This window comes from Penaeus japonicus, unplaced genomic scaffold (genome assembly GCF_977035675.1).
Source record: "Penaeus japonicus unplaced genomic scaffold, GWHDUDI00000001_assembly GWHDUDI00000032, whole genome shotgun sequence".
NCBI lineage: Eukaryota > Metazoa > Arthropoda > Malacostraca > Decapoda > Penaeidae > Penaeus > Penaeus japonicus.
In genome coordinates this window covers 12,993,970-13,021,469 of record NW_028234434.1, presented here as the reverse complement: position 1 = coordinate 13,021,469, position 27,500 = coordinate 12,993,970, and the positions used below count along the sequence as shown (strand labels likewise).

At 40.4% G+C, this 27,500-nt stretch overlaps 1 protein-coding gene across 3 annotated transcripts in view; it reads right to left on the bottom strand.

Moving 5' to 3' along the window:
* LOC122246316 (homeobox protein abdominal-A homolog) overlaps window positions 1-27,500 on the bottom strand; it is a 184,230-nt gene that overhangs the window by 27,910 nt on the left and 128,820 nt on the right. For all 3 annotated transcript variants that reach the window (XM_086556350.1, XM_086556349.1, XM_086556351.1), the window contains one exon: window positions 22,005-22,153. In XM_086556350.1, the coding sequence (XP_086412476.1) occupies window positions 22,005-22,153 (149 nt within the window). The remainder of the gene's footprint in view (window positions 1-22,004; window positions 22,154-27,500) is intronic.

The window sequence follows — 27,500 nt, the reverse complement described above, 5'->3', positions numbered from 1 at the left end:
AATAAAAAATAGTAAGAAACCATGTTTTGAAGACGTACCTAATGCAATGAATAAGTGATACCTATTGCAAAGAATTGAGATTTACCTCGATTGCAAAGCCTCGATGATCATTCAACTACCTTGTTCCCAGATGATGTAAACGACGTCAGCCCTTCTTGACTTCATCAAGTCGCTGACGAATCACAAAAGACATCATTCTCACGACACGATGGCTTCTTTGAGACGCCCTGTATTGCATCCTTGTCAACGCTGCACTTAAAATGACATACGCTAATTGAGTCCGTAAATATGTGGGAGAATAAATCAGGGAGAAGAAAATAATAATAATAAAAAAAAGAGAGAGAGAGAGAGGGAGATAGAAGAAATTAGTGTCTTTACCCATCACAATTCAAGGCCAGAGGTCGTCATTATGCTTGAATAATGGCCGCGAAATTTGACGTTATTTTGTTCTCGCGATAAGAACTCCTTCGGGCCCGGTAATGACTCTTCTTTTTCGGCCATGCAGAAGCAGCTACATTAACTTGCGTCTGCTTTGCATTGTCCGTCGCCCCTGCCCACTAATGAATAAATGAATATATAAACAGCTACTGCACCGAAATGAAGAATGAATAGAATCGTGTGCTGGATAGAAATTGTTAACCTGAAGGGAAATAATACAAGCTTTAAAAAGGTCACTCCCAAATGCATGTCCATTGTGAATTGTAAACATTTTGACGGGGGTGTGAAACTCTACGGGTTTTACCTGCCATGAAATATGCATGTCAACTAATACATTTTTTTCTATGCTTCGAAGCTTGTTGCAAAAGGTAAAATATACAAAATATATTTATTAGGTCTGATAGAAAAGAAATCCTAAAATAATATTCCATGCTTAATTTCACTCACACAAAAACCGAATACTTCAACTAAAAGAAAAATCATATAAATAAGAATAACATCTACTCAATGTTTTGTTGTTGTTATTTTTTTCTTATTGAAGAGAGGAATCAATCGACTACTTTATAATATTTTTTTTCGGTTGCTAATCATAGACTTATCGATTATCTAATACTAACCTATTGCAAATTCTACCTGGCCTTCTTACGTCATGTAGAAAAACTAACATCATTAAAGTGACTTACGCTTACGTTTTCCTTGACGTTACTAATATATTCATTCTAAAAAATGCATCATGCAGGTACTTTAGTTAATTTCTGTTTTAGTGATAGAATGATAAACCAAAATAACAAGTACTAATATCAATGCTTACCGTTGATGACATGTTCAAAAAGCAACACTAGTTAATGGCATGAGAAGGATGATAGTGTTTGATAATTGAATCATTATAAAAAATCCTATTATATCGATGATCGTTTGTTGTGTCAAATGCAAGGTGCTTAATTAATTGTGATTGTAAGGTAACAATCATTATTGCTAGTGGCGTGACTGACGTTCGTGGTGGTAAGTTGACATTAATGATTATGATAATCATGACATGACAGAAGTCTTCTTAATGTTAGTTCCGATCACGCGGGCGAACTGTGACGATGAATAAAACGAGAATGCAACAACGATTATAAAGGTACTTACAGACAAAATAATTCAAAAAAACAATCAAGTCTCTCTCTCTCTCTCTCTCTCTCTCTCTCTCTCTCTCTCTCTCTCTCTCTCTCCCCCCCCCCCCCTCTCCCTCTCTCTCTCTCTCTCTCTCTCCCCCTCTCTCTCTCTCTCCCCCCCCCCTCTCTCTCTCTCTCCCTCTCTCTCTCTCTCTCTCTCTCTCTCTCTCTCTCTCTCTCTCTCTCTCTCTCTCTCTCTCTCTCTCTCTCTCTCTCTCTCTCTCTCTCTCTCCTTTCTTCACCAAGCATCATCCTCAAGTCAGCCCCAAGCCAACCACCGGCAAAGACACCCTTCAGAATAACCCCGTCCTGGTGCATGGCCGCTCCCATGATATTGGCTTCATCAGTCACACATAAACACTGTTGTGTCGAGCAAATTATTGTCGAGGAGAGCACTAACATAAGGAAGGAGGCATCGCAGATTATATTGACTGTAAAATAGACTTAATAACTTCAGCAGAGGATCGGTTTTGCGCCCCCCGCCCCCCTCCCCCCTCCACACACACACACACATAATCCCTACTCCCTTACTCCCTCTTTACTCCCTTTACACTCTCCTCTCCCCCCCACTCTATCTCAACCCCCCACCCCCCACTATCTAACCCCCCTCTTGCTTCTCGAAGAATTAATATACATTCGTAATATCATTGGACACTATATTCTTCACATCTAAACTTCTTTTTTTTTTTTAATAATTTTATTGCAATGAAGACATCAATAAAATTAAAGGAGTAAGAAGGTGGGGGGGGAGTTATTTCTGCAACATCGTCAATATAGGTTCATGTGCAGTGTGAGAGATAATGCTAAGTCAACCTTATAATCCTTGTGAGACAGCACTATTCTCTCCCCACATAAGAATTTACAGCGGTTGATAACTGCTATTATATCTCCTTGTGATCATCATGGCCGTTCGCTTTTAAGAAGTGTGAAGAGCTTGGCGGAAGCTTACTACCCTGCTAAGGGTGGAGCTGAGGGCGTGTTTCCTCTCCCTCCCCCCTACCCCTCCCTTACCCCTTACTGATTCACCCTTCACGCCCCGCCCGGCCCCCCTTTTTCCTTCTCCCTTTTCCCACACTCTTTGTTTCTGCTGCTTTGCCTTTCTCATTTCGTTTTTTTTTCTTTTTCTCGCACTTCTTTCTGAGGATATTTTCGTTCTTGGTCGTTTGCTCTGTCTCTCTCTGTCTCTCTCTTTTTTTCTTTCTCTCTCTATCTCTCTCTCTCTCTCTCTCTCTCTCTCTCACTCTCACTCTCACTCTCACCCTCACTCTCACTCTCACTCTCCCTTTCACCCTCTCTCTTTCTCTCTTATCCCTCTCTTGCCTCCCCTACTTCACGCCGGGTAAATATGTATACTTAAAACAAGGAGCAGGTGGAGGAACGGGAAGGGTAGGGGTGGGGGGGAGGAGGGGAGGAGGAGGGTAGGGGAGGGGGGGAGGAGGGGAGGGATAGAGGAGGAGGAGGCAGGGGAAGGGAAAGGTAAGAGGAGGGCGGGATAGGGAAGGAGTAGGATAGGGGAGGGGAAAGGGAGAAGAAGGGCGGGATAGGAAGTAGAGAAAGGGGAAGAGTGAAGAGGAGGAGGAGAAGGAGAAAGGAGAAAAAGAGGAGAAAGAGAATGAGAAGGAGGGGGAGGAAGAAGAGAAAGAGGAGAATGAGAAGGAGGAGGAACAGGAGAAGAAGAAGAAGAAGAAGGAGAAAGGAGAAGGAGAAGGAGGAGGAAAAGGAGAAGGAGAAGGAAAAGGAGGAGGAAAAGGAGAAGGAGGTGTAGAGAAGGGTTACTTGGGTGAAGATGGTGGGTACCTTCAGTGATAAACTACCAAGTGTGTCCCATGAATTAGGACCCTCTCTCTCTCTCTCTGTCTCTCTCTCTCTCTCTCTCTCTCTCTCTCTCTCTGTCTCTTTGTTTCTTTTCCCATCATGTCATTCCCTCCATCCTCCTGTCTAATGCTCGTATGTCCCAACAGGTGTTGCGATGTTTGCATGACGGTACGGGGTCATGCAACACGAGGTGCGGTCATGCGGTAACGACCTCAGTCGATTTCCCTCCGATGGAAAGCTGTTGCTGGCTAGCGGTCAAAGAGACAATGGAGAGAGAGAGAGAGAGAGAGAGAGAGAGAGAGAGAGAGAGAGAGAGAGAGAGAGAGAGAGAGAGAGAGAGAGAGAGAGAGAGAGAGAGAGAGAGAGAGAGAGAGAGAGAAAGAGGAGAGAGAGGAGAGGAGAGAAAAGGAGAGGTGAGAGAAGAAAAGAACAAAATAACAGAAGAGAAAAAAATAGAAGATATAAAGAAGAGAAGAGGATAGGAATGAGGAGGAGAGAGAGAGAGAGAGAGAGAGAGAGAGAGAGAGAGAGAGAGAGAGAGAGAGAGAGAGAGAGAGAGAGAGAGAGAGAGAGAGAGAGAGAGAGAGAGAGAATGAGAGAAAGAGAGAGAGAGGAATGTCACAGCCAAAATATATGAATCCGACGGTAAACACGTGTAAACAAAGCCGGGAGCACTAACACTACATCTCCCACACATCTCCTCTTTATATTTCCCAACAGCAGCTCTGCAAAATGTTGCAACAAAATACTCGTTAAGTCACTGGACCAGGAAAATTATCACTGCTTCATCGATTGAATTAACCAACACATGTTATTGCGTTGCATTTTCCACGTGTCTGCAATTTAATGCAAGTATCACTAGCTGTCTACACGCTAAGTTGAATCACTCTATTTGGTCTGGTGAAGCTCACACAAAGGGTTATTGCAGTCGAGCCATACTGTGTAAATATATAAAGCTTTGTGCAAACATGTTCCTATGGTAGGTAACATGCAAGGGTTGCGTTTCCTTGGAGGTTCGGTCGCGTGAGGGAGGAGGGCCTGCTATAATACCATGTCATCATGAGAATAAGTCTTGCAATTGCGTATCATGAGCTTTGTCGTCGGCTCATGAAAATAGTGCCGCGTTCCCTTACACGATCGAGAAGGCAATCCATTTCTCTTCATTTCGGACGAGAGCTGTGATCGAGAGCGGAATGCCAGCCTCAATTGCAGACTGGAATTCCAAGTTGAAGTCAAATGATCTTGATGGCCATTTGCGCCAAGGCAAGGGGGATGTTTTGCACGAACGCGGATCAACAATTTTTGAATTCTGAGATACAATGGTCTTGAGGGACGATGATGACCGGGGGGAGGGGAGGGGGGGGTGATACTCTTACGGGAATTCTGGTTGGCTGAAATGGTGGCAGCTCTTGCGAGACAGTCTTTCAATAAATCTAACAGCCACTTGTTAATAAGGCATTGAGCCATATATATCCCGACGGGCAACTCAACCATATATATATATTGTTTTTTTTTTTCTCTCTCTCTCTCTTTTTCTTTACCTTCGCGCCTTGAATATTGATCACTCCGGGTGGCGGTAACGGTCACTCTCCAGATGATACGTCTATTAGGGAAAAGATACAGCCGTAGAGTCACTTTGCTTCTCCACACTATTGTCTCTCAACCCGCAAGTAGTCACTGAGAAATGCCGGTGCGTCGATAGGGTTCAAAATCAGCGGTCGCGTCACATAATGAAGGGGGCGTGTCGGCCGCGGCCTATGCGATAGCCGTATTAAGGTCGGTTACCTTACTATCAATACACAAGTTTCCCGCCCTTAACGAGAATTGCCGATTAAGACTATACTGGCCCGAACCTTCTTATTGTTTATGACCTGGCGAACCCAGTTTACTGCCGGAACAAACTTTTCAGTTGCATTCACTGTTTTTCTTTTACAGTCAGTATGCGTTGGCTTTTAGTTACCGTCGAGTTGGGATTTTCCAGGCTAACTCTCCGTGGGAATAGAGAGAAATGGTTGCAACATTAATCTATAAAATATTGTTGTTTCTTTTTTATTTGTCACGAGTGTGAACATATCGTTAATGAATTTCGAAAAAAATGAACTTGAACCAGACCTTTCCTCTTGATTTTCGAGCTTCGGCATTCATGTCTGGATCGCCATTAGACTTGATTATGTTGTCAGCAATGTGTGGCTTAGCAGGTTATGGCCCCGAAAACCCAGGACTGCTGGTAGAGGGCGAGTCCAACTAAGAGACTCCATTGATGGGGGAGTCCTGTGGAGGTGTTTTAGGCCACGTGGAAGAGTCTTGTGGAATAAACAGTCGAGTGAGCTTTTTTTTCGTGTTTAGTGGGATTCTTTCTGTGTTGATTCTTTTCTTTTTTTCTTTTTTTTGTGGGATGTGAGTTGTGTTATTGATTTCACTTTGGATTCTTTTTATTAAGGATACAAGAAACGATTATCATTACGGATATTTTTCAAAGCTGGAACTTTTTTTTTAGTACTTGCTCTAGCAACACATCGCTATATCATTATGTTGATATAACTGGTATATCATCTATCGATGCGTATCCCAAAGTTTTAACGATAAATATTTAGATATAATGAACTTTATCAAAAAGACAATCCAATACCTAGTCTCTTTGCCTATGACTAAGTTTCCGAATTCTAAAATCTAAATGCGTATTTCTAGAAGATTCGTGAAACTGTGTTTGAATCGAAGCAATAACTCTAGTCTTACTTCTTAATCATAGTTATTAGAGTAAATTAACTCTGCGTCTGAGAATCGACAAAAACGTTTTTGATAGAGTGGGAGGACTTGCTCTAAGACAACTTGCCTTTTTTTTTCTTTTTTTTTTTAATTTTTGGCCTATAATTCTCTCTCTCTCTCTCTCTCTCTCTCTCTCTCTCTCTCTCTCTCTCTCTCTCTCTCTCTCTCTCTCTCTCTCTCGCTCTCGCTCTCTCTCTCTTCTTTGTTTGATAACAATTAATAATCGAGATGATTACTTATATATTGTTTTTTTTTTCAATAGCGATCTTACTTACTAGCTCTCTCAGAATTAGAAGTAGTACCTCCAAAAAAGTAGCCCCGGGAAACATTAATTTATGTAGCTTCGAAGGAGGACAAAAGGAGAGAGAGAAAGAGAGAGAGAGAGAGAGAGAGAGAGAGAGAGAGAGAGAGAGAGAGAGAGAGAGAGAGAGAGAGAGAGAGAGAGAGAGAGAGAGAGGGAGAGAGAGAGAGAGGGAGACAGAGAGAGAGGGGGTGGGGTTGGGGGGAGGGCAATGTGTCGAACCGGTTCTATCTCAACGAAGGTGGGAGGAGGAAGAGGAGGAGGAGGAGCAGCAGAAGAGAGGGTCATTGGAGAGACGGAGGAGGAGGGAAGGAGGGGAAGGAGGGAGGGAGGGCGGAGGAGGAGGAGGAGGGGAGAATAGGGCCACAGGAGCGACGGAGAGAGAGACCAGAAGGAGGAGGAGGAGGAGGAAAAGGAGGAAAGAGGAGCTGGAAGGGGCGCGATCAGGTTCTGAGCACATGGTATTCCAAGGCAATAATTAGGTCAGTGAGGTGAGTTTAAGTCGGTCTGATGCGAGGGTTTCGTCTTTCGAAAAATGGAAGGCTCGAGCCATCTTCACAGAGGGATAGCTTTGGTCGCGTTGTCTGAGGTCTTGGACGAAAACAAGTTCTTCTCGAAGTAAAAAAGAAAAAGAAAAAAAAAGGGAGTTCTATGCCATTTGGTACATGATGGTGTTACTGGCGTGTGTACCTCGAGGTCGTCTGAACTTGCTGGTTGAGGATAATGTGGGTTAACCATAAGAGGGCCGAAGTTTTGAATTTGGAAAATGCTAACGTGGTCGTTATGACAATGACTAATTCTAGTGGTGAGGTTTGCTTGTATTGAATCGGAATTTCCTTCTCTTCTCTTCTCTTTTATTCTATTCTAGCCTATTAACTTTTCTGTCCTTCTCTTCTCTTTTATTCTATTCTAGCCTATTCTCTTTTTTGCCCTTCTCTTCTCGTTTCCTTTCTCTCTCTCTCTCTCTCTCTCTCTCTCTCTCTCTCTCTCTCTCTCTCTCTCTCTCTCTCTCTCTCTCTCTCTCTCTCTCTCTCTCTCTCTCTCTCTTTGCCTATTTGTTTCTGTCTCCCCTCCCTCCCCTTTCTCTCCCTCTCTCTCAACTCACAGCCACGTCACAAGACCAGCTTAATGAGCCTGATCACCGGGTTTACTTCGTGATGGAGAGTTCACTATAAATACTACAGGATGGATGGCCGGCTTGACTGACCCGGCATGCAGTAATTGATTCCTGGATAGCATGCATTTATCTCTAGGATTTTTAGAGAAGAAAAAAATAATAAATTAGAAGAAATTATTCTGTAGGCAGATATTTCAAGCAAGTGTTCGCCTACTCTCACGACCAGATGTTTGCCATTTCTGTTAATGATTTCTTTGATGTGATTACTTAGCCATATAGGATCTTGCAATTACATTTGTAATACATTTTTTTTCTGATTTGTGATACATTGGTAGATAGATAAATAGACAAAAAAATATGTATCCAAGTAAATAAATAGATATATGTAGATACATAGGTAGATACCTCTATAGATTAGATAGATGTAGGCAGATAGATAGATACCAGTATACAGGTTAAAGCTAAAAATAAAAGTGTTATAAACTCTGGACTTAATCACTATAAGTCGTATTCTAAAGGGAGAAATCTCACGTCAAAAATGAAAATTATGGTAATCAATTTTCTAGAAGAATTACACATGCAATCTCTCTCTCTCATTCTCTCTCGCTATCTTTCTCTCTCTAACTATTTATCTCTCTGTATATTTATTTCTCTCTCTCTCTCTCTCTCTCTCTCTATATATATATATATATATATATATATATATATATATATATATATATATATATATATCTTTCTTTCTCTCTCTCTCTCTCTCTCTCTCTTTCTCTCTCTCCATTTCTGCCTCTCCCTCTCCCTCTTTCTCACTGTTAACTAACCGAGAATATCTGGAATTAATCAGTAATCATGTATACATCTGATGTGTTAATTGGATATTTCACCTGACCAAACATTATTAACTTTTAAGGGAGACCACTGATGCATTTTGGTATTTATTAGTCCTCACTAATTAGTTTGATTCAATGTAATGGCCAGAATCAGAAACTCATATGCCGTTCTGGGAAGCACATCAAATAGAATTGTTTTTTTGTCGAATGGCCAATCTGATAGACGTTACGCACTTCGCTCTACTAAACACCCTTTCAAAAAGTAGATGTGGGTATTAAAACAATAGCGATAACAACGACCTAATGATAATTGGCTGTGAACAAATATATATATACACTCTGGTTGTAATGAAATAAGTATGAATCATGTTTTTTGTTCTTTCTTTTCTCTCTCTCTCTCTCTTTGCTTTTACTTGAGTCGGATTTAAATATACTTGAAAAAAGAGAGAGAGAGAAAAAAAAAACACTTCCAGTGAATATGAATATCGTATCCGTTACATCACACCGGTCTGAAAAAATATATATTCAAACCTTTTACGTTCAAAGAGAAAGGAAGTAAAAAATATTTAAAAAAAACATTGTGATATTCAAGCCTAAAGCTTACAATAAATGTATATTATTAGGCTGATTTACGTGCATCGAAGGACACGTTATTTTCCATGACAGACGCCCTGAGGCTACAGGGATGAGAAATACGGGAATCGCCTCGAAGAACCAATCAAAAGGTCACCTTGCCAGTGACTAATCCCAAATTGTCTAATTGTCTCTTTTGATTGGCTGCCTGGAGGCAAAGCGAGCACTCTGATTGGTTACAGAGTAAAGGTGTTCTTATCGAGATATATTGCTTTCGGTAAAATATGAGACCCCTTTAACTAACGGCTTGCATTATGCACTCCCGACCCCTTTACACCAACCCCTAATGACCTAACCCCCTTTCCCCCCGCACTCGCAGACACGATGACATGACACGTCGTTCTCCGCACTTCACTCTGGCCCAAAGCGATCCCCGTACATGTCAAGGCCTCACGATAACGGGAGCTACGATTCGGAATAACGAAGCTTGATAAAACAACAGCGGGAAGGGACGGACCGAAGGCTGGGATTAGCTGTTTAGTGTGGCCACGGTTCGTGTGTTGCCTCTCCTCCCTGCCTGGTCGTCTTCCAGGGTGAGGGAGAGAGAGAGAGAGTGAGAGGAGCGAAATGGGAGACAATGAGGGACGTTGGTAAGGAGGAAGAGAGAGAGAGAGAGAGAGAGAGAGAGAGAGAGAGAGAGAGAGAGAGAGAGAGAGAGAGAGAGAGAGAGAGAGAGAGAGAGAGAGAGAGAGAGAGAATCGACATAAAGACAGGTAATGGGAAAAGAAGAGGTAGAGGACAGAGGGAATGTGTGTGTGTGTGTATTTGTGTGTGTGTATTCGTGCGTGTGTGTATGTGTGTGTGTGTGTGAGAGAGAGAGAGAGAGAGAGAGAGAGAGAGAGATCGTGCGAGGCAGGATGATAACTGAAAAATTATTCCCTCCTAGTTGAGGGAAAGCTTTCTCTGTTTGGAAAGAACATGAAAATTACTGGCAATTTCAAAGCGATATGTATTTATACATATTTCCTTCATAAAGAGGAAATTGATAATAGAGTTATTTACAGCAACGGTTTGTAAACACCCAATATAAACACTGGAATGAGAAACAGAAAATCTATCATGATTCTTCAAAATGAGAGAAGGAAATTGCACAATAATTTCTTAGACGAGGAAAGGTAGGTCACTGGAAATGTCAAATCATTATGACCTGGAACGCAAGATATTTCCAGTTCCATTTCATATACGATATATATATATATATATATATATATATATATATATATATATATATATATATATATATATATATATATATACATAGATATATATATATAAGCATATATATATAAATATATACCTATATCTATATCTATATCTATCTATCTATCTAGCTATCTCTATAAATACACACACACACACACACACACACACACACACACACACACACACACACACACACACACACACACACACACACACACATATATATATATATATATATATATATATATATATATATATATATATATATGTATGTATGTATGTATGTATGTATGTATATATGTACATGTATATATCAAGAAAGAGAGAAAGATACAGAGAGAGTAAGAGAGAGACATATAGACAGACAGACGGTCAGAGAAAGACACAGAGAGATGTACATGAGTATCTATCTCTTGATTACTTCTTCACAGCAAATGAAAATAAACAAAACAACAAAAACAAAAGAATGACTCTTCGTATCGCAAATTACACTATAAACATTCAGTGAAGCTTAAGATGCCGCATCATGTTAGGGTATTCTTTGCCCTAAAGCGCTATTCACATTTTCAACTTATATTTCATTCTCTCTCTCTCTTTGTCTCTCTCTCTCTCTGTGTCTCTCTCTCTCTCGCTCCCTTTATCTCTCTCTCTCTCTCTCTCTCTCTCTCTCTCTCTCTCTCTCTCTCTCTCTCTCTCTCTCTCTCTCTCTCTCTTTCTTTGTCTCTTTCTCTCTTTATTTCGTGCTTTTATCTGCATTTTCTTATTGGTTTATATTTAGATATATCCTTTCCCCTTTGTGTGTGTGTGTATGTGTGTGTGTGTGTGTGTGTGTGTGTGTGTGTGTGTGTGTGTGTGTGTGTGTGTGTGTGTATGCATGTGTGTGCATGGATTTGCAGCTTTTCAACAGCCATGTGCCTCCCCTTTCTGAGTTAGAGTTGCACGGTGTATTGCAGAGCGTGGGAGCAAGGAAGTAAATACACATGATACACTGCCTCGAATGTTGGGACTCGCCACCTCCCCTTACTGCATGCAACTGAAGCTTCAATGCAAATACAATATTCGCATCCGTGTCCATATGTGTATAAAAAAATTGTGTTTATTTGTATATATCTTGTATACGTGACTTGGACTTATATCTTATTTGTGGAAGTCTGTGTATACTTTTTTTTATGTACATGTACGTAATCATATACATTAGTGCAATGATGTGTGCGTTTTTGGCGTGTAATGATAAGTTAATTGCCTTTAAAATGAAGACAAGGCAATAACTGTGCTTTAACGACAGTATTCAGTTAAAAGCACAAGTGATAATGCACAATAATAATGATTTTTTAATTTAAACTGTAGTGGATAAAATAATGATGCCATTTCGGCGTTCTCGATCACTCAAACAAGGGGAAAGGTTTGATACGAAGAACAATATTGATTCTTGTTTGAGGAATTCCTGGCGGCGAGGTTATCCCCGCCTCTGCTACCTCAACCCTTGGATGGTCTTTAAGTATAGTTATGAGGCATTAAAGAAATGTTTATGACATTCAACACCTCCTCGAAGGTGCTTACAAATTGTAGTAATGTCCTGAGTAACGGATGTGCATTGATCGCCCCAGAAGAAGAAGAAAAAAAATTGTATATATGCATCGGCCAGTATTATATCTAGAACGAATGTGCATGACTGTTACAATCTACTGAGCTATATTCTAGATGACCTGCATGAGCGAAGAGCAGAGGCACATCCCAGTTGAATTCATGGCGTTCTAAAATGGTTGGGACCGATCGTTGCCTTGGACTGAGAGAGTTTGCTGATTGAGACATCATGGCGAGTGCGGGTGTGGGTTGGTAAATGGCGGAGGGGCGCGATTTGTCACCACAATATAAAACAATCAACAAATACTTTGAAGAAAGGTGAACTATAGGTTGGTCTCTCTATCTCCCTCCCTCCCTCTCTCTTCTCTCGCTCTTTTTTCCCTTTTATTTTTTTTTTCTTGACCCATGTCCTCTCTCCTTTCCTTTGTTTTAATCCCTCTCGTCCCTTTATCTCCTAACCCTACTCTAACTCCATCTATCCCTACCTTACCATATTCTAACCTCTCTCCTCATCTCCCTCCCTTCCCCTATTCTTAATCCCTCACCTCCCTCCCCTCGCCCTTTTTTTCAGAGCCCCCAACCCCACCCCACCCCACCCAATGTTATCATTTTCCCAAGGTATTCAAACGAGAGACTTGAAGAGCTGAATTATGGTTTGACACGAATTTTGAAGTTATATCTGATGTCGACATTAAAGCATGTGCGATACGGATCTGGTTACTATTTTGACAGGCGACCCAATAGCAGCTAGGCTTCACACGGAGTCAATGCTAGGAATGTCTTAATTCAAAGGCAAGAAGTAAGATTCTCTCTCTCTCTCTCTCTCTCTCTCTCTTTATCTCTCTCTCTTTATCTCTCTTTATCTCTCTCTCTTTATCTCTCTCTCTCTCTCTCTCTCTCTCTCTCTCTCTCTCTCTCTCTCTTTATCTCTCTCTCTCTCTCTCTCTCTCTCTCTCTCTCTCTTTCTCTCTCTCCTCGAGTGACCTTATGATTTACGATACATAAATATATAGGTTTCGCCTGAAAAGGAATTCGACATCCATTATACAGTGAATAAAATATATGCTTCTATACGATCGAGAATAGGACACGTTTCGGACATTTATGGCGAGGGCTGCTCTGAGTGACTGGTTGGTAAAAATGTGATGGCAATATAGAATACAAATATTGGTTTATTGAAGCCAATAAACGGACATCCTTCGTCTCCTACGCCCTCCCCCCCTCTACCCCCCCTCCACCCACTACTCTGGAAAAAAAATGAAGATAAATAGATATATGTAGGTATTGATACTGGATTTAATTCTGTGTATTGACTTGGCTGTCTATTAACTATGCCGCGACTGCTGTGCCCACACGCTTTATAAATATCAAAGTTTATTGATGATGAAGACGTCCCCACCGTTCCCATCTGCCTTCGACTACCCCCCTCCCTCCCCACCCCCCTCTTACGATCATACCATATGGGGTCCTTTCCCTTACACCCCCCCCCCCACCTCGCGTATACCCAACCTCCAATCCCTTCCACCTAACATAGTCTAAACACCAATTTTTTTGTCATATTCGAAGAAATATTCCTCTCTCTCTCTCTCTCTCTCTCTCTCTCTCTCTCTCTCTCTCTCTCTCTCTCTCTCTCTCTCTCTCTCTCTCTCTCTCTCTCTCTCTCCGTGCTATATTTCTACCCTTGCTGACGTCATGATTGCGTCATATGTAACCCGTTGTTTACACATGTCACCTTTGCGCCTTTTGAATGCGCCTTGTCTAGGAGTCCGCGTGTTTGTACGTGAGTATGTCCACGCGTGTACGGGGATGAAAATAGATCGATATGACAATAAAAAAAGAGAGAGAAAAAAGAACAAAGAAAAAAAACAACATCAATGTTATCATTAAGGGATTCACATTTCATCCTGCTCGGTATCTAAATGTCGTATCTATAAGTCGATTGTATCTATTGCACGCGCCTAGTCCCCATGTCGACAACGTGTTGATATAAAACGCACATGGCGACGCAATGTCTGCCGAGTTGCCACGCGTCGACGAATCGACTGGAAGGGAATAAGCTGTCAACATATCATTTCTATTCTGCTACTCTACTCTTTGTTTACACAAGTACGGTCCATCACAAGTGTGTGTTTTAGTGGATGAGATATTTTCTTTAAAAAGAAAAATGATTTGGTTTCTTTTGTCGTGTTGTGTTTCATACCCCAAGGTTTTCAGATCCTACCTTGGTCGGTGGATTTACAAGTGTCTTACACGTGTCCACCACGTGTGTGGTCTTTTTGTTGCGTTTATTAGTTTTGTTTGTTATTGTCTTTGCTCCATTTGCGAGAAATATGTGCTGTTCTTCGGAACTTTCTGTTTGTGATTGTTTTTTGACTTTGTAATGTATTCGTCGAATTGAAATGGATATAAAAAGAAAGTGTTGGTTTTCTTTCGCCCTCTCTCTTTTTTTTCTATGTCTCTTTCTCTTTCTCTCTCTTACTCACCCCTCTCTTTCTCTCTCTCTCTCACCCTCACCCTCACCCTCACCCTCACCCTCACCCTCACCCTCACCCTCACCCTCACCCTCACCCTCACCCTCACCCTCACCCTCACCCTCACCCTCACCCTCACCCTCACCCTCACCCTCACCCTCACCCTCACCCTCACCCTCTCCCACTCTCACTCCCACTCCCACTCCCACTCCCACTCCCACTCCCACCCCCTCTTTATCTATACATCCTCCTCTCCCACCCACACCCACAGACGCCCCCAACGCCCCTTCCAAAACGCCCCTGCCTCATCCTGGGAGGTTCTGTCGCTTTATGGGGTAATATGGGCGAGCATGAATCACGCCCCAACAATTTTTTATGATCTATAACGATTCAAGTTATTGCCCGTCCGACACTTTTTTACGCTCGCGAATATGCCCCTTAACACTTGGTAAGGGGTTGGAGGGAGGTGGGGGGGGAGGGGGGAGGGAGGGAGGGAGGGAAGGAGGGAGAGAGGGAGGGAGGGAGGGAAGGAGGGATGGAGGGAGAGGTAGGGAGGGAGGGAGAGGGAAGGAGGGAAGGAGGGAGGGAGAGGGAAGGAGGGGGAGGGTGAAGTCCGTGTCTTATTCTTGGATATGATGGAAAGAATGGTTGGGGCGATTTTTTTTTTTTTTTATGGGATTCTTTAATGATTTCGTTTCGTGATTAAATGACCTGTTTGTGTATGTGTATGGGTGTGCTTGCGAGCGTGTTTGTACAATACTATAGTATGTGTGCTTGTGTAGTTTTTTTTTTATGTGTGTTTGTGTTTGTGTGTGTGTGTTTGTGTGTGTTTGTGTGTGTCTGTGTGAGTGAGTGTGTGTGTGTGTGTGTGTGTGTGTGTGTGTGTGTGTGTGTGTGTGTGTGTGTGTATGTGTGTGTTTGAATATGTGTGCGTGAGTATGCGTTTATTACGCAATATTTACGACATAATATCCAATGATTATGAAGATTTAGACATTACAAAGAACAGTAAGACATAAATATGGATGTTTTTAATGCATCTCTGATATAAAAAGATCTATTGTTCAATTACAATAAAAAAAAATATATATCAGGACAGAGATGCGCCTTCCATTTGATAAGACATGAATAAATATTACATAATCCTATAGACATTTTCAAAATAGCGGAGAGATTAATACCGTAATGCCATATCTTCTTACTGATATAATACCGATTTAAGGTTAAATATTGACAAAAATCTTCTTGTTTACGGTCGAATTACCCAGAAGAAAATATGATCAAAGTCCCACCTATGGAATTTGCAATACCAATCTAATTAATGGATAATTAAAACGAAAACTAATAAGGATATCATAAACCCCACCTCAAGGTATTATGATATTTTCTCGTTATTAGTGACTTAATCTCATATTAATTAAAGCATAAAGCTCGGGGAAAGGAATGCAAGCAAAACAGTCTTGTAGGAACTGCCTTGGTTTGCTTCTATGACCATGTGGGTAATTCCGAATGCAAGTGATCTATATATGTGCATATATGTGTGTGTGTTTAACACACACACACACACACACACACACACACATACACACATACACACACAAACACACACACACACACACACACACAGGTATATCTATCTATCTATTTGTATCTATATCTATATCTATATCTGTATCTGTATCTGTATCTGTTTCTGTATCTGTATCTGTATCTATATCTATATCTATATCTATATCTATATCTATATCTATATCTATATCTATATCTATATCTATATCTATATATATATTATATTATATAAATATATATATATGTATAAAATATATATCTTATCTATATATATATAATTATATCTATATCTATATATATATTATATTATATATATATATATATATATTATATCTATATATATATCTATATATACACATACACACACCACACACACATACATATATATATATATATATATAATATATATATATATATATATATATATATATATATATATATATATATATATATATATATATACATATATATAATATATATATATATATATATATATATATATATAATATATATATATATATATATATATGTATATGTATACATATGTATATGTATAATATATATATATATATATATATATATATATATATTATATATATTTATATATATTTATATCTATATATACATATACATATATATATATATATATATATATATATATATATATATATATATACATATATACATTTATACACATACAACCAAATGCATATGGGTGTTTGTATGTATGTACATTTAACATATAAAAGTCCACATATTGATATAAAAGCAAAGAAATAAGCCAGACAAACAGCGAAGTTGACTCAGGTGCTTCAGCAATTGACTTTACGACCTGGCTGAACTTCCCGACCGTTTAACTGTTAACACTGGGAGTTTCATGGCAGTTTTGTGTTCCCTCACAACGCCTCTTTAATTTTATTTTGCTCCTTGATTTATATATATATATATATATATATATATATATATATATATATATATATATATATATATATACATATATATATACACACACACACACATATGTATATATGTGCATATGTATGTATATATTTATATTCATATATATATATATATATATATATATATATATATATATATATATATATATATATACATATATATATATGTGTATATATATATATATATACATATGTATTATATATACATATGTATATATATATATATATAATATATATATATATATATATATATATAATATATATATATATATATATATATACACACATATATATATATATATATATATATATATATATATATATATATATATATATATATACATATACATATATATATATATATACACATTTATATATATGTATATGTATATATATATATATATATATATATATATATACATATATAATTCTTATTAATATCATCATTATCATTAATGCTTGCAGCTATGAAGATCTTCGCCATTAGTGTAATTCCAATGTAGTCATTACCATTTTAAAAGTAATTATGATAATTTCAAATCAATACTGTGGTCATCACCATGATTGCAATCAGCCAAAGAAATGTTTCACAGCCGCGTGATATTGAAACCCACAGCCTCAGTTCTGTGCCGTTGAAATGAAGCATTACTCCGCTCTGTGCCTGGTGCTAGAGCCAGTTGACTGCCCACAAAACAGCTTTCTAATTGATAGACCGGCTTTCTACTCCATAAACAGTCCCTCAACTCTTCGTAGCTCAAAGTGACCTATTTTCAGGGCTATGCAGATTTTATTGCCGGATGGTGGTAGTTGTTGCAAGGGTCTGTCTGTCTGTCTGTCTCTCTCTCGCTCGCTACTAGTTTGAGGAGAGGTGACTGGTATTTTTTTTTTTTTTTTTTTTTTTTATAATAAGTTGAAGTGGTCATCCATAGACGTATTTGTATAAATCAAACCGAACTCTTAAATCCCGAGGAAATATGCATCTCTAGATACAAAGACTAATCATCATAAAATGATAATCACTGTGAGATGAAACAGGATGCGGTCGAACGGCGCAATGCAACATATGTTTACGAAATGCCATTCTCCTGAACTCCAGTGACCCTTTGCAACAAACATGACAACATGCTTCAACACGAGAAGAACCGCTATTACGCGACCTATGAGTCTTATTCAATTAACTTTTACTTATCACATGATATTCTAGTTCTGAGCTGTTACTATGAATAGCCACTTAAGATGTCTAGAATGCGGACGAAAGACTAATAAAAAATATTGCGTAAGACATTTAATAAATGCTATCTTGAAAAAAATTTGCTTTGGAATTTTCAGTATCAACCTAAAAAAAAAACGAAGAATTAACATATTCCTTACCAGTCAATAAGGTCGGTTTATCACTAGCATCTAAAGGTAAAATGGACACTATTGACCCGTTCCAATTCGACTTACAATCCCACCGTTGGCATTACACGTAATACATAACTCACCCTTGTGGGAGATCTATAGATTTATTTAATAACATTACGATTTTCCTCACATGTGAGATAGTGCATACATACAAGTGGCACACGGCGATTATGCAGGTGAGAGAATCAACGATAGGAATATATAATGTTGAATTATGATATACGGTAATTCAGTTGTCGAGGCGGTAGAGCTTACAGGTGTTATGGCAAATAACGTATCGCTGAATTTAGATTTTATGTAGTTCTTAGTATCAGTTGTGTTCCGTTACGTTTTGATAAGTTATATTGGTTAAATCTGTTAGTAAGAGGGAGAAAGTACGTATTTGTTAGGTTGTTAGTGATTTTACATTCCAGAATGAAAGACAAAACCACGCATCTAAAAAATAAAAATAAAAAATAAAAAAATAAGATAATAAAATAAAATAAAATAAAATAAAAATAAAGAGAAGGAGAGAGAGAAAAAAAGAGAGACATAGAGACCGAACGACAGACAGAGACATAAACAAAAAAAACAGAGAGCGAGAGAGAGAGAGAAAGAGAGAGTAACTCGTCACATACATCATAATCCCTGCACTAAAAGCCTTTCCCCCACAGCCAACTCAAGCACAAAAGTCAGATCCACAGAAGCAGCGTGTTAGCCTTTCCGTCAAGTCTAGTTCCCTTCGTCAGTTCATCTCCCTGCTCAAAGAAACAGGATAAGATGACGCTGCGATTCTCATTAAACGTTGTGTTCCGTAGCCTCAGGGAAAGTCTGATACTACTTTATGGCATAATCATGGGTGTAAGAAGCTCCCAAGCATGCAGGCGCGTACATGAACGCACTTGTGCAAACACACACACAGCCACGCACGCACATACTTTAGCGCGTATGTATGGATTGCTTGCATACACACACACACACAAGGCTTCGCTCGTGTAGAGAAACATACGGAATGGAAGCTACCTGTGACTTGGACATTTTCAAATGGAATTTACAAACCATAAACAATGTCAGCAAATACAACGCCTTCTGGTGTGCACTAAAGTGAAATTTCGTGTTTTATTGATCGTGTCAACTTGTATAGTGTGTCCGAAATGACACGAGTTATTCTTTAAAATATTACAACAAATATTTTGGTTTGCATTGCAAGAGAAAGCAAATACTTAACCCAAAGTCATTCATAAGAGAAGTTGCCGCTTAACATTTATTTTGAGTTTCGGACGTGCTAAGGGATGAAGCTCACTCTTAAACTTTGAGTAGATTATAAATCATTAATGATAACAATGGAAAATACCGCAGCAAATATAAAGGTTAACTTTAACAGATGGGTGAACCTCTCTCTCTCTCTCTCTCTCTCTCTCTCTCTCTCTCTCTCTCTCTCTCTCTCTCTCTCTCTCTCTCTCTCTCTCTCTCTCTCTCTCTCTCTTTCTTAATTTCTCTCTATCTGTTCGATAATAAAATAATCATGATAATGATGATAATGATAATTATGATAATGGTATTGATAATAATAATAATAATAATAATAATAATAATAATAATAATAATAATAATAATAATAATAACAATAATAATGATAATGATAATAATGAGGATAATAATAATAATGATAATGATAATAACAATAATGATATTAATAATGATGATGATGTTGATGATGATATTGATGATGATGATGATGATTATAATAATCATAATAATGATAACAATAATGATAATGATGATGATAATAAAATCAATAAAGACTACAACAGAGAAAGACAACCCTTCCCTACAGCCCTACCTATGTGTATGGAACCTAGCAAAAGCTCATCCATGATTGAACCCTGGCACTCGTACGTTCCCGAACACCCACGCACCCGATATATGTATCATACTGCTATAAATAGCGCTCTATAATATGTGGTGATCGGTGGTTACTAGAATTCTTTTCATCATTTTTTTTTTTTTTTCAATTTTATCCAAATAACTTTCAGAAGGCTATAATCTTTCAAGTTCTTTTCTATGTACTCTTTGGATTGGTGAAGGGAGGTAGGGAAGGAGGTAAGGAGGGAGGGAAGGAGGGAGGGAGGGGGAGAGAGGGGGAGAGAGAGAGAGAGAGAGAGAGAGAGAGAGAGAGAGAGAGAGAGAGAGAGAGAGAGAGAGAGAGAGAGAGAGAGAGAGAGAGAGAGAGAGAGAGAGAGAGAGAGAGAGAGAGAGAGAGAGAGAGAGAGAGAGAGAGTAAGATAGAAAGAGAGACAGAGAGAGAGAAGAAGAAGAAGAAGAAAATGAAGAAGAGAAATATGCAGATGCCGACAGGAGATGAGGAATGGAGAGAGAGGGAGAGAGAGTAAAAGAGAGGTCATCGGAGCTATAAAACAAGTCAGTTGAAACCGGACATTCCCACCCCCTTCCCTCCCTCGTCCTCCCTCCCCTCTAAGACCCTATCCTCCCTATCCCCCAACTCCTTCCCTCCCTCCCTATTCTCTCCCTCTCTTCTAACTCCCCCTTCCCTTCTCTATCCCTCCCTCCATTAGCCCTCCTCCCCTACCCCACTGCTCCCCTCCCCTTATTCCCTCCCTCCTTCCCTCCTCCACTTCAGAGAGAGGAGAAGGCGTAACGCAAGAAAACTTTTACTCCATCAAGAGATCATGACACAATTAACACCCAGAAGCCTACGCCCTCGTCATCATCCTTTCTTCTTTGCCTCCTTCAGATATTCGACCGACCGACCGACCGACAGACGCCCAACAGATGTCCTACCGACCGACAGACGCCCGTGAGACCCCCGACAGATGTCCTACCGACCGAAAGACGCCAACCCGACCGCCAGACGTCCGTGAGACCCCCGACAGATGCCCGACCGATCGACAGACGCCCAACCGACCGACTAATCGACAGCCGCCCAGCCGACCGAAAGACGCCACCCCGACCGCCAGACGCCAGACCGCAGGCAATGCGTGTCAGGGCCCAATACTCCGTCTCCGGGGTGACCAATGACCCTCGCCGGCCAGAGGGGGGACGGGAGGGGGGGAGGGGGGGGGGAAGAGAACGCCTCCGCCCTCACCTCCGCCCTCGCCTCCGCCCTCGCAGACCCGACGAACATACCGTCTTGACCCGAATTCCCGAGAGTGTAATGGGATTCGGGTCATGCTTGAGTACATCTGTTAATATGGTGTGTTGGGTTCAGGCATCAACTTGCACTGAAGTCATACTTATATTGCATGTCGACTAAGTGATCAAATAAAGTGTGTACATACATACATATACGTCTGTGTGGCTGGGGGAGTACTAGTGTAGTCATCATATCATTTTCGGTACTAAAGATCACACGTCTGATAATATTATATATATAAGTAGTCCTCATTAGAGTCATTTATATAAAAATCCCCAATGTATTTTGTGTACATACGCACGCACACATATGTGTGTGTGTGTATACACTGCATATATATATCTAAACATCCTTAGATAAAGCTGAAAAGGAAAAGATAGGTAAATCCAATCGGCAAGGGGTCAATGCCCCCTACATCACAAGCAACGACACTCAAACAAGAATAACCCTCCACCCCCCTTGCCCCATACCTCCCCTACCCTCCCCCCCTCCTCCCTTCCCCCTTCCTCCATCAAAGAGAAAGAACCAATAATCATATAGATACGATACAAAAAAAAAGAGAGACCAGCTCCTGAGGGCGTGGGCGGGTCACCCCCACTGGGAAGCTGAGTCGTGCAATTAGTTCACCTGTCTCTCAGTCAAGCAAAGTGCGTGGGCGATCTCTATCCTTCGTCGGCGGGTAAGATAGTGATTGAAGTGGAATTCCTTCTCCAGTTCCAACGTCTGGAAGCGTGTGTACGTCTGCCGCCCGCGTCGTCGTGGACATCCGTTTGGACCTGCAAGATAGCAAGGATGTCAGTGGGCCTTCGGGCGGAGGGGGGCGCGAATGGGCGGCGTCGAGGAGAGTGGGGTGGCACAAGAGGGCGCCTCGCTTAGGGGGGCGTGGAAGGCCGGGATGCTGTGGTGTGTGTGTGTGTGTGTTTGTGTGTGTGTGTGTGTGTGGGGTGGGGGAGCACTTGTGGTGGCGGGGTGTTCGTAGTGGATGAGGAGGGCGTAGTGTTTTTCTGGGGGTCTGTTTGGGTTTTGTGTGTGTGTGTGTGTGTGTGTGTGTGTGTGTGTGTGTGTGTTCATATATATATATATATATATATATATATATATATATATATATATATATATATATATATATATATATATATATATATATATATATATATATATATATACATATACATATGCATGTACAGTATGCATAGTGTGTGTATGTGTGTGTGTGTATGTGTGTGTGTGTGTATGAGTGTGCGCATATATACATACATAAAGATATACAAAGAATGCTATGTAGATGTGATACCTGACTAATAAAAGTTATAAAGAAAAGTATATGTAAATGTCCAAAAGCCAGAATGACAGCCATAGACAATAAAATATGATTGTCGTCATTCAATAATTCACATCAAATATAAGTGGGAAATGTAAAATATCACTGGCTTTCACTGGCTGCTTTGTCACTGCCATTGAACTGGAGAAATTATTGATGAGTACATTAATGTGTTATATATATCATATGTCCCTAAAAAAATTATGGCATTGTTAGTCTGTCACTGTGTATATAAATGAGATAATTCTGTTATCACCTTAATCGAGGCTGGATGCAGAAAACATCTTTGAACGAAAACATTCCAAAAACACATTGATAAAAGAAGGCATAGATACCATAGGAACCCATAGAGGAATATTAAACAAAGGGCGAAAATTTACAGGCATATTTTGGGGAACTGGTTAGTCGTATCCCTTATTCTCTCATAAGGGATTTGAACCGAATTATGATAACAAGACAACAAATGATCTACTACACCATTCACATGTTATTAAGTCATGCAAAGATGCTAGGATTTAACTCATTAATTATCATTACGGGAGAGGAGCGTAGCATTCCTCGAAAAATATGATTAGATATTGAATCTTTTTCAAACTCATTCCAAAAATTAAGAGACACTAATGACACGGATGCAATATATAGCAATCCTGACCTACCCGACAGCCGAAGGAACACCAGGAGTCATAATAAATCACACATAAAGATAACAAAGATAACAAGTATTAATAATGACAGCCATAAAACTACAAAAAAAAGGTTCAGACACTACTTACGACAAGGCCACGTAAGTATACACACAACAACAACAAGACACAAAATCACACATAGACTCGAGTGTCCACGATAGATAGATGACACAGGACACCAGGACACGTGTCATGACTAATAATTAATGGCTAAGACAGACAAAGGTCACTTTGCTAACTTGATCACTGATATCCACTGATGAAAAAAATAGAAGTAATGTGTGCTATGATGTACTTGACTATAATACGAGTGAGTGAGTGAGGGGGGAGGGGTGGAGGAGGAGGGGGATGGGGAGTAGTAATAGCAGTAATAGGAGTAGAAGTAGTACCTATTATAGTAATAGTAGTAGTAGTAGTAATATCTATGGGATAGTCCCATATGCACACCCACTTACACATACAAACACACATATACACACACAAACACAAAGACAGACCCACACACAAACAGACGAAGAGAAGAGAAAAAGTTTAAGAAACAGAAACAAAATCATACTTTTATATAGCAGTTTGACACATATATTTGTAGACTCCAATTTACGCACCGAAATATATGAATACAAGAGCAAGAACCATTTAGAACCGCAGTAAATTTACAGAATGAGTGCTTGCGAGCCATTATATCAACAGGAGCATGTTAATTGAAGAACACTGTTGAAAGGAATGAATGAATCGGCCATTAATCAGAGGGACGGAGAAGGAATGCCATCATACGAATCACAACGGTGGTCTTTAATAGGGAATCAGGTTACGTGTCAAAGGTCAAGAGATTTGATTTTACTCAGGTGCGGTTGGGTGATCGGCACACCCATGGAGAAAGAAAGAGAGAGAGAGAGAGAGAGAGAAAGAGAGAGAGAGAGAGAGAGAGAGAGAGAGAGAGAGAGAGGGAGGGAGGGAGGGAGGGAGAGGGAGGGAGGGAGGGAGGGAGGGAGTGAAGGGGGGAGAGGGGGGGATGGAATAGGGAAGGAGGACGAGATAAGGGGAGAAGTGGGAGGGGGGAAGGGGGAGGAGAGAGAAGGAGAAATGCCTGGGGGGGGGGGGGAGAAAGACGAAAGACATTAGGAGAATAATCAAATATTTGGAGGAGGATAATAAGAAACCCGAACCACCGACAGACAGAATGAGGGAATGAGAAAGAGAAAGATAGACAGAGTGAGAGAGAGAGAAAGAGAAAAGCAAAGAGAGAGATAGATAGATAGATAGAGGTAGAGAAAGAGAGAAAAAAAGAGAGAAAGGGAGAGAGATAGAAAACGAAAGAGAAAGACAAAAAAAATAAAGAAAAATAAAAGGAGAAAACAAAAAAGAAAGAAAAAGAAAAGGAGAAAGAGAAAGAGAGAAAGACAATCCCAAAATTTAGTCGCGAGGAGAAGGTGGCAGTGACAGGCGGCCATAATGGACGTCCAAAGAAGAGTCTGAATAAACGGGCCAGAGTGGACGGAGGACGCCCTGCCGAGACGAAGGGAGAAGGAGGGAGAGTTCCTCGGGTCGTCATTGCCAGGGAGATTCGTTAAAGGGTGAGGGAGAAGAACAGGGGTGGGAGGGGGAGAAAGGAGGGAAGGGGGGGGAGAAGGAGAGGGCAAGGAAGATGGGGAGAGAAAAGGTGAGGTAGGGAGAGAGAGCGAGAGAGAGAGAGGGAGAGACAAAGAGAGAGAGAAAGAGGGGAAAAAGATGGATAGATAGGTGTAGAGAGACAGAGAGAGAGAGAGAGAGAGAGAGAGAGAGAGAGAGAAACAGAGAGACAATCAAACAGACAGACACAATTAAAGAAAGTCACAGACAGACAAGTCATAGACAAACAGACAGAAACAGCAAACAAATAAACAAATAAAAATCCAATTAAGATCAAACAAAACAAAAGATAATAATGATAATAAATTAGATTAAAAAAAGACAAAGAAGAAAAAAAAAAAAAAGGTAGAAAGAGAGAAAATAAACAGAAAACGGAAAGCAGCGTAAGACGGAGATCGAAAGTGGTCAGAGGAATCGTCATTACCAAATTATATTTTAGCTGAACTTAAATCTCTTCCTGTGTTCCCGATGGCTGAGTCAGCAAAATAGATAAAGAGAAGGAAAATTGAAATCAGACGCATATATCATTTGCACTTATCACTATTTTCAGGGGAAGAATTCTACGAGAAATTGACAATGGAAGAGGACGAGTAGGGGAGGGAAGGAGGACGAGGGAGGAGGACGAGGGGGATGGGGGGGAGGGGAGGAGGATGAGGGGGATTGGGGGAAGGGGAGGAAGAGGACGAGGGGGGAGGAGGAGGATGGGGGAAGAGGAGGAGGAGGAGGACGAGGGGGGAGGGGAGGAGGAGGACGAGGGGGAGGGGGGAAGGGGAGGAGGAGGACGAGGGGGGAGGAGGAGGGCGGGGAGAGGAGAAAGAGGAGGACGAGGGGGGAGGAGGAGGAGGGGGAAGAAGAGGAGGAGGACGAGGGGGTAGGGGGAAGGGAGAAATCTAACACACACAATGCAAATTGAGATCAAAAGATATATATATATATATACATATATATATATATATATATATATATATATATATACATATATATATACGAACTAGTGAGGATGTTGACACTTACCTGAACACAGATAGATAAAACAGAATTGGAGTTTGTATATGGGAATATAAGAAAGGGGAAGAAAAGTTATGGAAAAGAAAGAAACTAGAAAAAAAGGAAGAATAAAGAGAAACCAACCATAACAATACCTACATCAAGAACTAACTGACCCCCCCTCCCCCTCCCCCCAAAAAATAATAATTAGTAAATATATAAAATAAAGCTACATAACCTAATATTCTTAAACCTCCACTGAGCATGATAAGCTTTCTTCCTTGTCTCCAGTAAGAAGTCAGGTGTACAGCCATTAAACCATCAATTAACGAACTTGAATTAGGAGGAAGTAGGAGGGGAGGCGGGGGTGAGGGAGGATGGGGTAGGGGGGAGGGTGGAAGCGATATGGGAGGGGGAAGGGAGGTGGGGGTGAGGGAAGATGGGGTCGGGGGGGAGGAGAGGGGGGAGGAGGGGATTTGGGAGGGGGAAGGGAGATGGGGGTGAGGGAAGATGGGGTGGGGGGAAGGAGAGGTGAGAAAGAAGGGATATGGAATTGGGAAGGGAGAAGCGAGGGGGAGGCGTGAGCGGAAGGGAAAGAGTGTGTGTGTGTGTGTGTGTGTGTGTGTGTGTGTGTGTGTGTGTGTGTGTGTGTGTGTGTGTGTGTGTGTGTGTGTGTGTGTGTGTGTGGGTGTGGGTGTGTTTGTGTAAGTACATGTACACGTCATCGTTCTATCTTAATCATCGAAAACAAGAAAAATAAGGATGAACACGGGAGAGGGTTGAGAAGAAGAAAAACAAAGCAAAAAAAATCGTGTTATAAGCTCCCTGCGTGAGAAGGTATCGTACTGTGTGCACCCTTGATACAGCGAACTAGTGTATTGAGTGTGAAATTATCGTACCGTAAGAAGTTATTTTACCACAAATAATCATAATGGTGTTGACGGCCATATTTACAAAGGGAAGTGTTCGTTTACATGAGGCGTATCAAGGCCGGCTTTTGCGAGTCTGAACCGCTTACAGAATTTTCTTCATAGTATCTAATGTGTCTTTTTTTCTTCTCTCCATTACACACTCGATCTCGCAGTTTGCAAGGTGTTAAAAGGAGTAAATTCTCGTGCTTGGTGCAGTTAGAAAAAAAAATAATAAGTAGTTACATTTCTCAGGTTTAATTAGAGACACTCTTGATGAAAGGTATTTTTATAAATCACAATGGAGATCAAGACCTCCAAGCTTCTAAATCCTAACTACGAGTGGTTCGCTCTGAGCAGCGACTGATAGCATATGTCAGAAATTAGCTGCTGAACTGGGCGGCAATACCGAAGGTTCAGAATAGTTAAACACGGACTTGACAATGGCAGTCAAGGGGTATATTACAAAGTTATCGAATCAAAACGAAACAGTATTGCCATAAGCCCGGATGTATATGGGTTCACTCCACCACTCGTTATCCAACATTGGGATGAAGCCATAACGCAATGACAAGGTCTGAATAACGGAATG